The sequence below is a fragment of the Somniosus microcephalus genome, chromosome 11 (assembly GCF_052327205.1).
Source record: "Somniosus microcephalus isolate GS21.2 chromosome 11, FLI_Smic_1.0, whole genome shotgun sequence".
Classification (NCBI taxonomy): Eukaryota; Metazoa; Chordata; class Chondrichthyes; order Squaliformes; family Somniosidae; genus Somniosus; species Somniosus microcephalus.
The window spans coordinates 76,339,315-76,352,702 of NC_140997.1; the positions used below are offsets into that span (position 1 = coordinate 76,339,315).

General features: G+C 39.9%; 1 protein-coding gene across 11 annotated transcripts in view; it reads right to left on the reverse strand.

Moving 5' to 3' along the window:
- Positions 1-13,388, reverse strand: part of rbfox1 (RNA binding fox-1 homolog 1) — a 1,299,090-nt gene that overhangs the window by 27,350 nt on the left and 1,258,352 nt on the right. For 10 of the 11 annotated variants that reach the window (XM_086000896.1, XM_086000891.1, XM_086000894.1 and 7 more), the window contains exons 9-10: positions 6,469-6,508; positions 2,565-2,629 (exon numbers count right to left, since the gene is read on the reverse strand). In XM_086000896.1, coding sequence (XP_085857022.1) covers positions 2,565-2,629; positions 6,469-6,508 — 105 coding nt within the window. Of the gene's footprint in view, positions 1-2,564; positions 2,630-4,638; positions 4,682-6,468; positions 6,509-13,388 lie in introns of all 11 variants that reach the window. The other variant, XM_086000901.1, reaches the window with a different exon arrangement.

A 13,388-nucleotide genomic window follows, 5' to 3' on the forward strand; every position in this document is an offset into this window, starting at 1 on the left:
TTTTCCAAAGATCCTTGTGAGTACTCTTTCATTAATTCTAAGAACCTTTTTATTGAATGCTCACAGAACATTGTCTGCCCTTACCAAACTGGAAAATCCAATTCTTGAGAAACAAATGTTGTGTGCCTAGTGAAGGTTAGCCAAGATGTAGCAGGAAATATGTATAAGAATTATAATTTCCATTGTAGTTAATATATCTGCTTCACTTGGTTGAAGTATGGCACGTCAGGGCGGGCTAGGACAGCCCAGCCTAGTCAGACTTTAGTTTCCTTTGGAGTGAACTGCTTAAACTTTACTAATCTAGCAAGGTTACATGGCAATGTGAACTTAATTTATACTTTGGAAGAACCTTTAAAACTTTATTAGCAGAACTGATAGCACTTATACCCAGTGCTGTAGACAATGCTATCTAGACGGGCTCATTTTTATTATGGGTCAGTTCTAACTCCATAACTACATTCAATTGAAACAGCATTGCTCCAAAGACAATCATCCATCCATTAACTCAACTTTCCCTTACTTACTATTAACATGAATGACTGGTAGGGCAGAGAAAACAAACATATTTAATTATCAGCTAAGGTGTATGCAAAACTATTTCAATGGTCTGTTATCCAGAGAGTGAATGTGACCTGATTTGGTGACATATTTGAGGATGAAACTAGACCTTGAAAACAACCCTTAACCAAACCTATTGGTCTGGGCTTCTCTCAATAATTTTGTTTCAAATCTGCAAAGTCTTCTCGATATTTTTTTCAAGTGACATATTTTGCTGCCAAAAATAAATACAAATAGATTGATAGTTCCCCCAATGGCTGCTGTGTGAACTGCACCGCCAAGTGTGATACTAAGTCATACAGGCCCTGTCTCAGCCTAGATGCCAGTAGGACTATTACAAGTGGCCTTAGCGCCCTGGGCTAGGGATGGGGAAAAAGCAAAATCAGCCATGGTTCCTGCCCTTAACTGCTCTCCAGTGATCCCTACTCGAAAATGCATTTGTGTGGCTTGTGGTTGAGGACAGGGTGGAATATAAATTGTGATGTTTCCCAGAGTGAAATGGCTTGCTGGCACTCACTGTCAATTGGGTGAAGTACACGAGGGCAGTGGTCACTTGGGGAAGAGGAGGGGAGATATTTGGAGTGAAGAAACAAAACATTTAATTTTTCTAAGTAAGTGAGCAAATGCTATTTTATGTTTAAAAATTGAAACAAAAACTGTATTTTGTATCTTCTACAAAAGAGCTAGTCAATAACATTCAGTCCCAATCCCTTACATCGGGTGTACAGCACAGAAACAGGCCATTCGGCCCAACTGGTCTATGCTGGTGTTTATGCTCCACACGAGCCTCCTCCCACCATACTTCATTTCACCCCATCAACATATCCTTCTATTCCTTTCTCCCTCATCTACTTATCTAGCTTCCCCTTAACAAAAGACATTTGATTCTTCTTTCATTGAAAATGCTGAAACACAAATTATTTTAATTGTTTGGGAGATTACATCGTCGTGATGAAGTAATCCAACATACACAAATTAGTTTGGAAATATTAACAAAATTCATAACATCTTTTGTTGGAAAAAAATCAAATGAGGTCTGGAACGTTAATCAACAAAGAGAAAACTTTGTCTGCAGCCTCAGGCCTCTGCTGGTTGAGATGTAACCATTGCCCAGTACTTAGTGTTGATCTGTAATTGGCCACTACCATCCAAGGCTTGGCAGAAGAAGGTTTGGAGAACAGTAATTTCATCCAGGCCTGCAGCAGCTGTCAGTAGGGAAGCAGTGTATTTCGTCTGGGGATTAAAGCATCAGTTGGTGGAAGAGGGAATGCCATATGAGGCCTTAAGTATCTCTCAGGGTGAAGCTGGAGCCTAGAGTAAACCGTAACTGAAGCAGCATGTAGTATGAAGCCATCTTCAGGAACGTCATTAATAAAGCTGAGTTCTGCCTTTTCACTTGCTTACTGTGGAGGATGAGACAGATGCCTTGATGTGCTGCATTTCGGTATTGATATTTTTTTCAGGACATTTTAGGCTATGATGGGAGGGGAGATATTGTTTGAAAAACACATTCAATTTTCCGTTGTGAGAAATTTGTTCTGCTCAATTCAATTCAGACTGTGGCTAAACACTCAAACTCCAGCCAATTTATTCTTACCTACTCACTTTTTATTGGGCCTTTTTTAGATTTTCAAATTAAATGAAAGCAAATCAAGATTATTCTAGGAAGGCAAGTCAGAGTTTTCTCATGAGGAATTATAAACTTCCTTAAATATTTTACTCAAATCAGCTGCAAATCCAGAACAAGTCGAAATTGACAGCTAGAATGGAGGTGGCATAACAGATATCACCTACCAGTGTAGAAACAATGTCATAACTCGACCAAGTTAAAGCAGCTATATCACTCTTAAAGTAGTGGCAGTCACAGATTCACAACTCAACAATGCTATTTGTTTGAATGATAATTCATCATTCCCGTGATGCCATGTGAACCAGTTCCTTTTTATCCCAGCATTGAATCACGTAAATTACAATACAATAAATCAAAAAAGGAAAGGCTTCCTTACCTGTCGCTGTAGGCAGCAGCAGTGGCAGTGGCAGGCTGGGCATACCTGTAGGCAGCGTACCCACCCTGGAACAAAAGAAGAAGCTCAGTCCATTTGCAAAGAAGCTCAGTCCATTTGCAATTTCATAGCATAGAATGTCCAATATTTTCAACACTTATAGAAGCAGGTTATGATTTATGCTTTAATTAATGATTTCACATTTGATAAACTCAATGGCATACATTTGACAGAAGGAGCATGAATTTGTAAAGCTGTTTGCTGTGAGATACATATAGTTTTCATTGCTATTGTATCATAACTTATCACACTGTTTTGTCAAGTTAGATCTGGCCTGAAGATCTGAAATCAAAAAGATGTTTGGCAGGGTGATGAGAGTAAACAATATCTCAGTACCCTCACAATTTTAACATATTCAAGGTATTGGAATTCTGGTTGAATTTTCTGCGGCAGAGTAAATGATTGGACTCAGATTTTCTTGACAAATAATGCATGTTCTGATGGTTAACAATCTAAAATAGACACCAACATCTTTCTTTATGCAGATAAACATAAGTAGTCAAAGGATAAATTATATGGACAGTTCAGTGATGCATTGCATTGGTGTACCAATGTGTTGAAATCATTCAATGATGGGATGATACCGCATGCCCATTACTTCCCATGCACAGGATTCCTAATCTTGGCTAGGTCATTAGGGGAGGATATTGAGCAGGTTACAGATATTTCTCTACTGGAATGGAGAGAAAAACTAATGACAAATTTTTCCGCACTGCTGTCATGCATCTCCCAACACCTGGTTAGGGAGCAGTATTGGCAAAGTTCTGGACTCGGGTCTGTACTCTCTCTCTGCAGTTCAGGCCAGCTGCCCTGTTTGGGCAAACCAAAAAAGGAGAGGGAATAAGTGCTAAAAAGGAAAAGAAATAAAGTTCTGATTTAGATTGGCTAAACAAATCATTTAATGGGACTGTAAATCATTACTCCTAACTATAATATTGATTTATTGTGTCAAGCCTAAGCTCATAACAGTTTTAAAATGTAATTTATTATTCTTTATGATAATCCTTGACTCCAAAATACGTAAGTTTGATAAATTAGACATTCATTAAACCAATCTATTAAGTTTGGGTGTGAGATCACACAGAAAACCACATCCAAGAGATATTTTAAAAAATGCCAATCTAATGCTGCTAATCTGAAGATGAGTTTTGTGTTTGAGAAGTGCTGACTGTATTCCTACTTATTATTCAATTTAGAGCTACACAAGTTCACTTTATTCAAGTACAGTTTACTGCTTTGTGCAAAGAAACTGGCCACCTGCTGAACAAATGCTGAAAATACTGAAGGACCCGATATATTCTTCCCAAGATATCCTCAACGTATTGATCTGACTGCATCTGTTGGCTCTGTTATTAAAATTAATTCTTTGAAAACATATAAGTTGGAATTGAGTCATTCTAGTAGAAATTAGGTTTTAATTAAATTAGCTCTGGCTAATTTTCAAAGTTAGGATAATTATGGATCTTCAATTAAGCAACAGGACAAACAAATGCACATTCAAAATGAATCGTGGGCAGTGATGCATCGATTGTCAAACTGTGAGAACAGCAGAACCTCCTGTTCAATGGGCCACAATGTTATATCAACCATTTCTAAATGATCTCAGCATGCCAATTAACATACAGAACCCAGTTTCTGTAGATAAAGCAAACACCATTTATGATCCAATTAAAATGTGGTTGGAAGTGGCCGTCCCACCATCCTTTGGGACAGCCTCCTCACTGTGTATTCTTGCAAGCGCAGTGGAAAAAAACTAAGAATCATAAAAGTCCTGATCACTCAGCTTTTAGCCAAGATTTCCCATCTGAAATCAACATTCATTCACAATAATTTTGCCTCCATTCATCCCCAAGCTCTTGTTATTTAGCAAACCCAAACTGCCCCAAAATGGTTAATGTTCACTCAAAGCAAATCCTTCCTGCATCAACAATTACCCCTTTTATCGCACAGTTAGTAAAACATTTCACGGCAGTCCACATTCAATGTGACGCTTTGCTCATCATTTAGTACTTCATACCTGTGGTAACTTACTGCCATACACAGATTCTTGATACACTACTCTATAATGAAACAGAAATAATGTTTTGAATGTAAAAAAGAATGGATAACCCATGAACCCAATAAGCCATTCCTTTTCAAGTTTGCTTTTGATACTGAACCATTAAAAACCTAAAATCCATACAAATAAGTATCACCAAATCAAATAAAAGGTAGAAGGTAGTCCTTTGAGTATTAAGGAGGGATTTCTGTGCTATCTTTTCCTCTTAAGTTGAAAAGACTTTTTTCCCTTTATTAAAATTTCACCCGGCCTAATTTTTCATAGTCTCTGAAAAATGAATTGTAGTGGCTTAGAAACCAGAATGCAATTTATATTTTCTAATGCTGTCTAATATTTATATCAATTAAATTTAATCAAGTTAAACTTGAAGGCTGAGTGCTAATTGTGCAACTTTAGAAGAAAAACTCAATGAAGGTTGCTTCTAGGAGGAAATTCTAATGTTATAGTTTTTCAATATGATATGAAATGCATCTTTTTAGCAAGATACTGAATATTAGTGTACTTTTTGAAATTTAAATATTTCAGTGTCTAGATGAAATGCTACCATCTTCACCTGTTTAAAAGGTATCCTTGCTGAAAACTAGTGTGAAACTTGTTTTGTACTTTATCTGAGGAATAAATAATGTTAATTCTAACAATGGAGAAAAATAGTTTTGAAGGTGAAACAAAATACATAAGTCTAAAATATCTGTGGTTCTCAAACAACAATGATTAGGTTTTCTCCTCACTCATAAGTCTTAAGGACCCAATGTCTCAAAATTCAACATCTAATTTGGTAACCTCCAAGAATGGAAAATGATGAGAGCTGTAATATTTTTTCTCTCCCTGATATCTTCATTTTTGCTGTCTTCCCACCTCCACATAACCTCCTTCTGTCTAAAAGCCAATAAAGTCTAGAGCCTGAAGTCATCAATTGTGATTCAGTTCATCTGGCAGAATATACTTTTCAGGAAAGACTTTGGTATGTTTTCCTATTCCATGATGAGTGTCAATGAGATGGAGCACTCCGCTACTGCAAGGTATCCATCTAGTGCCTCAACTGGGAGATCTTCTTCTGGGAACACACTGATTTTGAATGTAATTTGAGTCTTCAATTTGGACCCAGCTGCCCAGAATCTTCAGTTGTGTACGAGCCACCATATGTACCTTTGGACCCAAGACTCAGCCTACAACTCAGTACAATGTGAAAGAAGCCAAGTCTGCCTGAGGTAGGAATACTAAATAATGTCATTGGAAGTGGAAGTAAATAATATTTTGTTCTCCACTCTGCCATCTATCACTTTAATGAGCAACAGGACCATTATTCTTATACCATAAAATCTGTAGATATTACACACATTAAAAACACCAGAAAAATTTATACACAGCCCTCCAAAAATAGAACAGGAATGACATGAAATGTTTGGAAACTAAATGAACAGATTCTCCTTAACAAAAAGAAACCCATTTACAATACATTTCATTAACAGGAGAGCAAAAATAGATTAATACTGCTACATGTTGTACTAATATTTTAAGTGTTCACCCTGAATGCATTTAGATACCATAAATATGAGAAGCATACAGCACTCAATAGGCTAAAAGACCATTTCAAGTTAATAGTGTGAAAAAAAGCATAAGGATATGAGCACAGATACATAGTTGATTTTCAGCACAATGTACATTGTGATGAATGCTTTCTGACAGGCATTATCACAAGGTCAAAACTGAGGTGCGCTACACAGTAAACTTGTAAGAAGAATGGCTTTAGTAATGAATGAAGACTGTATGTACATCACGAGTACTTACATAAATGTCTGCACCATAAAATCCATCCTGGTAAACAACACTGCAGATTCACACACAAAAAAAAACTTCATGTTAGTGCATTTCCACGTGCAAGGGCATGAACCAACTACTTCACTGAAAGAATAAAGGTTGCAACACTGATGCTTAAGGAAGTTGAACGGACTTGTCTAAAAGCATGTTTTTACCGTATATGACTGTAACACTAATGAAAAAGAGTCTCATTTGGGAAACACTGAATAGATTGGTGGAAACGATGATGTAATAGAAACCAAGTTATGTACTGTATTACATGGTTCATTTGTTCTGCCACAATATGGTCTTGTCAGTTTATTCTGGACCGGCATCAGCAGTGGTCAGTGTAGGTGGTTCCTGAGCTAAATGACAACATTTGGAGGCATGTACTGGTTAGGCAGTGGATACAAAATAAGGAACATCCCTCTTGCTGAAAACATTTTTGAAAGGAATTACACCTATTGGAGGAGCAGGGCTCAAGATGGTATGAAATTGAACATTTTTCTTCTGTGTTATCATGTTGGATGTATCTCACGGTCGACAGCATTGATTGAACAATGGACTTTAATCCAACCTCAAGGGAGCTCCTCCTACTGCAGCAATGGGATGGTTTCATTTTCTATTCCAGGCATTGTACAGATAGCTATGAGTGTCATTGTTCAATTAATACTAAATACAGAGTAGTTTTATACTTTGAGCTTCTATTCACTGTAAACTGAGTTAAGACAACTCAAACTTATCTCATTAAGGTTGTTGGCATTAAAGAGATTATCATTATATCCCTCAGGGGTAGATTCGAACAGTGATCCAGAAGACACAGTTTTCTCTCCCACATCTCTTCTCCAACTTTAATGCAAGGGCTGTGTCAATATTTTCAGCAAGCTGATCTCAGTGAGATCACCTTTAGTTTTGTTTGCTAAGAAACCAAAGAGACAGGCTGTGCAAAGAAGAGTCATGATGATAATACCCAATTTCAAGGGTCTGAAATATGTGGAGAGATTGAAGAAACATGGGGGTCAATTTTATCCCTACCAGCCTGGTGGAAACTGGGCATATCAAACTGAGCAAGTTAGTTGCCCGTTCAGAACTCATCCCTTTCCTGCCGCCTGCGATCTTAACATGCAGGGGGCTGAGGCATCCACCTAAAGCATGCGAGTGCCTCATGAATTTATGCAAATTGGGGTACTATTATTATGCTAATAGGACCCTGATTGCATTTTAAGCTGGGCCTGAGCGACAAAGCTGCCATGGTTTTCCCGCCAGGTGAAACCAGGTTGGCAGCTGTCAGGAACAATGAAGCAGCTCGTAAGGCAAGTCAGAATCCTTCCTTTATGGGGCAAGGAGGCGGCCTCGTGAAAAATGTTGTGGACACCCATGCCCCAGACTATGCGAGAAGTTTGGCTTTTTTCAACGTGCAGTTGAGATCTGCACAGTGTAGTGGGAGTTCCATAGTGCGAGCTGCTGTGACGTCAACAAGCTGTCTAAGTAGCCAATCACAATGTAGAGTTCTCACAGACAGGGAAGGAGGAAGTGAAGAAGCTCCTATTATTCTGACTTTTTTAAAATGTTACAGAGAGCAAAAGAAAGATTGTAGCTCTCACGTGGGGAAAAGGTAAACCTGAAATCAAAATATGAACAAACTTTTAAAAATTATAACTTTTTAAAATGTTTCTTAAAAATTGTAATTTTCATTATAATGAAGAAATTTGACACTTCACAAAATTTAAATTAGCTTTTCAGGGCCATAACGTTTCTTTAGCAGTCAATACGCTGTTAAAACCCCAGTTACACCTAATCCAACAAGGTCTAACTTTTAATGTGGTATTTAACGGTGATATTACCATGGAAAAGCCGTTTCACTGATTACACTGATGCCGGGGTGGGGGCGGTCCACAGCACAGCCAGTGTTGGAGCAGTGAATGACTGACCACAACTTCAGGATTTCTGTTTTAGGATGCGCATGTGCTAAATCCTGAAGTTGCGGTCAATTTCAAAGGGGTAATAAGAGAGAACACTGCTTATTCGCTAATATTACCCACCGCAAATTCCGGGCCAAGGAAATTCTTCTTCGCAGAAAGAATGATCAATGTGTGCAATAAACTTCCAGATCGAGTAGAGGAGGCAAACACCCTGGTATCATTTAAGAAATAATTGGATGTTACAATGGGTGGATGCCAGGGTCTCCCTGGATGGAGGAATTAAGACAGGCTAAATAGTCTTCTTCATCCATAGTTATCATATGATCTTGTGAAATGGCAGCTTTGCTTCAGTGTGTTTTGCACCGGTGCCAGTATAACTACAACCAGTGAGTTCCTGTCTTCCCTTTTGCAAAAGCTTTTATCAATTCTAACAGGCAATTTCTCATTCAAAGAAATAAAAAAAAACTAGCATAAAGCAAATTTACTAAAATAAAGCTGCCAATGGTACTGCAACAATAGAAATGTTTTGAATAGATGCCTCAAATGGCTTTTAGGCTGATCGGAGCCCATCCATGATTTGTTCTTATAACCATACCAACGTGGCACAAACTTTGTGTAACACGTTGGGGGTCATTTTAACCCCAAGAATAGGTTTGGGTCAGGTGGGAAGTAAAAATTTTAAAAATTTCAAATCCACCTACAACCCACCTGTACTAACGGCGGCGGGGCAGGGGACGGACGACCAATCCATTCTCAAGAAGCGGGTCGGTCAGTTAAATCTTTTAAGGAGCCTGCATGCCTCCATTTTTACAGTTTTATTTTTAATTAATGTCGGTGAGGTTTCCCGAGTCTAAGAACATAAGAAATAGGAGCAGGAATAGGCCACTTGGCTCCTCGAGCCTGCTCCGCCATTCAATAAGATCATGGCTGATCTTGGGCTCAAAGTCACTTCCCTGCCTGCTCCCCATAACCCTTCACTCCCTTATCTTGCAAAAATTTGTCTATCTCCACTTTAAATGTATTTAATGACCCAGTCTCCACAGCTCTCTGGGGCAGAGAATTCCACAAATTTATGACCCTCTGAGAGAAGAAGTTCCTCCTCATCTCAGTTCTAAAAGGGCAACCCTTTATTCTGAGACTGTGCCCCAGAGTTCTAGATTTCCCCATGAGGGGAAACATCCTCTCTGCATCTACCCTGTTGAGCCCCCTCAGTATGTTTCGATAAGATCACCTCTCATTCTTCTAAATTCCAATGAGTATAGGCCCAGCCTGCTCAACCTTTCTATAAAAGTCAAACCCCTCATCTCTGGAATTAACCTAGTGAATCGTCTCTGATCTCTCTCCATTTAAATAATAGTTTGCTTTTTTATTTTTCCTGCCAAAGTGGATAACCTCACACTTTCCCTCATTATACTCCATCTGCCAAATGTTTGCCCACTCACCTAGCCTGTCTATATCCCTTTGCAGATTCTTTGAGTTCTCTGCGCAACTTGCTTTCCCACCCATCTTTGTATCATCCACAAACTTGGCTACATTACACTCGATCCCTTCATCCAAGTCATTAATGCAGATTGTAAATAGTTGGGGCCCCAGCACCGATCTTTGTGGCACCCCACTAGTTACTGTTTGCCAACCAGAAAATGACCTGTTTATCCCGACTCTCTGCTTTCTGTTAGTTAGCCAATTCGCTATCCATGCTAATATATTACCCCCAACTCCATGAGCTCTTATCTTATGCAGTAACCTTTTATGTGACACCTTACCGAATGCCTTTGGAATCCTGGCAGGTAAATGGAAGTGAGAACATAAGAACGCAAGAATAGGAGCAGGAGTCATCCATTCGGCCCCTCGAGCCTGCTCCACCATTCAATAAGATCATGGCTGATAATCGACCTCAACTTCACTTCCCCACCCAATCTCCATATCCCTTGATTCCCCTAGCATCCAAAAATCTATCTATCTTACCCTTGAATATACTCAAAGATTCAGCATTCACAGTCTTTGTGATAGAGAATTCCAAAGATTCACAACCCTCTCAATGAAGAAATTCTTCCTCATCTCAGCCTTAAATGGCTGACCCCTTATCCTGAGACTATGCCCCTTAGTTCTAGACTCTCCAGCCAGGGGAAACAACCTCTCAGCATCTACCCTGTCAATTCCCCTCAGGATCTTATATGTTTCAATGAGATCACCTCTCATTCTTCTAAACTCCAGAGAGTATAGGCCCATTCTACATAATCTCTCCTCATAGGACAACCCTCTCATCCAGGGAATCAATCTAGTGAACCTTTGTTGTACCGCCGCTAAGGCAAGGAAACGATCCATAAGGTAAATGCAGTTACAGCACTGCTTGTGGGCCAGGAGGAACAGGAGTGTTTCCACCAGGCCCAACAAGTTTAACTCTGTAAGATCCCTCCCCCCCATGATCTCTGACCCCCCAGCCCCCCGTGATCTCCAACCCCCCGCGACCTCCGACACCCCACCCCAATCTCCTAACCCCCAACCACCTCCACAATCTCCGATCCCCCCCACTCTGCACTGACCGTTTCCCCCCACCCTAACAACTTACCAGCCACCCGCTCCTCGGCTGTTTTCCTGCCCAACAGATAGACTGGCTGTCAGGTGGGAAACCTACTGAAAATTTTAAAAGGCGTTAAATCCTGCAGGATGTCCGGGAAACCCTTACTTCCAGGTTTCCCATCCGGAAATCCTCCCCCGCTGCTCTCTTCACTCCCCTAGTTACGTATCGGAGCCATTGTATCAATATTTTTAAGACAACAGGATGCTGTGTGTTTTATTTCCCCCTCTTTATTGCTCCCTCCCCATGGCACATACCATTAAGAGCAGGAACAGTCATAAAAACACGGTACTGAGGAGGTACATTCCTTCAAATTCCACTGATTTCAGCTTGAGAATGAAAATGAGAATGTTTAAAGAACTGTTGTTTTGCAGTGCAGAGAACATGCTTCTGGTACAGGATTGTCTGGTATCCCGACGTCAGTCTCAGTTACATGCATTTTTTCAATACGCTGCAGGTTAAAGTCCTTCAGAAAGCCAGAGTTCTAAGTATCAACAAATCATAAAGCAGAAGGGTAGAGGAAGGGAGAAAAGCCCAGTTAAATTTCCAATAGAATATGCTCCATAGCCACAATCCCCACCTCCAGAATTAAATGCATAATAATGGGCAATATTGAAATTCAGATGATGGAATGTCTGCTTCCGAAAGGATGGCTGTGGATCGGTCTTCCTCAGGTGCTGATCACTTGTACCTGCAACAAATGGTTTGACGAGTTCTCATCTGGAACACTAAATAGCAGCACTCTTTCAGGCACCTGTCACTAATGTGTATGAGTTTCGCTGGTTCGTATCTGGGAAACTAAATGGCAACTATCTGTGATAGTGGATTGGCGGTTAGGATCAGATCAGCCATGATCTTATTGAATGGCGGAGCAGGCTCGAGGGGCCGATTGGCCTACTCCTGCTCCTATTTCTTATGTTCTTATGTAACTACATTTTGGGCACCTGCCACCGGGATATAAGCTTGGTGAGTTTTTGTCTGGAACACTGAATGATAAAGCCATTCTGGACAAATGTAGGGCAAAACAGAGTTTGCCAATATGCCTCACCAGTTATGACAGAAGCTGTATTCTACTCTGCAGCTCAGACCATCCCACTATTCTGATTGAACGAATGAAAGAAAGAAAGACTTGCATTTATATAGCACCATTCACGTCCACCGGACATCCCAAAGTGCTTTACAGGCAGTAACGTACTTTTGAAGTGTAGTCGCTGTTGTAATGTAGGAAACCCGGAGCCAATTTGCGCACAGCAAGCTCCCACAAACCGCAATGTGATAATGACCAGATAATCTATTTTCGATGTTCGAGGGATAAATATTGCCCAGGACTGCCTGGGATAACTCCCCTGCTCTTCTGGAAATAGCGCCATGGGACCTTTTATATCCACCAGAGAGCAGACAGAGCCTCGGTTTAATGTCTCATCTGAAAGATGGCAAAATGGTAAAATAAACAAGTACAAATTTGATGGTGGTGGGGCAGCGGGTGGGGGGAGCAGGAGAAAAAGGCATAAATCACCTCACTGATTCATAGGACTGTTTTAATGAACTTACCATGAAAAATATGGACACCCATCCAACAAAGCCTACATATTCTGCCCACCTGAAAGCTGACCTGTAGAACCCAAGTAGACTGAGAAACTAAGGATTGGCTACAGGCTCTCTCTACTAATCTGAACCTGGTATGAGAGTCTGCGGTTAAAAGAGACAAAAGAATAAAAAGGAAAAAGAGTAATGCAAGAAAATGAACAGGCTTTAACAAAGATTGGTAACCTCACCCAGGATGAGTAAGTGAGGAAGGAAATTAAATGCCCATTTGACAGTGTTTAGATGCAAGGATATTTGAAATGCAAAGCTGATTCATCAGATTGTATAATGATGACTAAAATAATTGAAAAGCTGAAAAATCAAAAACTCTAAGCACAGCAGAGTGCTTTGAAGGTGTTTCGACATTTCATGTAGAATGGAGTAGGTTGAAATAAAGGCTGTTAAACCTATTTACTGAGCTATATGAATAAAGCATAAGGATGTGTAAATCTCTGTTTCTTTCCCACTCAGGCTGCTTTACATACCTTTATATATAAAACAACAAACTTCTGCATTTGAATATGCAAACAACAGACATCTGAGTCACAAAATGAGAACTACAGGGATGATCTTACATAGAATTACACTACACAGAACTTATAGCACAGAAACAGCTGATTCGGCCTGTGCTTAGGTTCCTCATGAGCCTCCTCCCACCCTATTTACTTCCTCTCACCCTATCAACATATTTTCTATTCCTTTCTCCCTCATGCACTTATCTGGCTTCCCCTTAAATACATCTATGCTAATTGCCTCAACCACTTCCTGTGGCAGCGAGTTCCACATTCTCAACACTCTGAGTAAAGAAATGTCTCCTGAATTCCTTG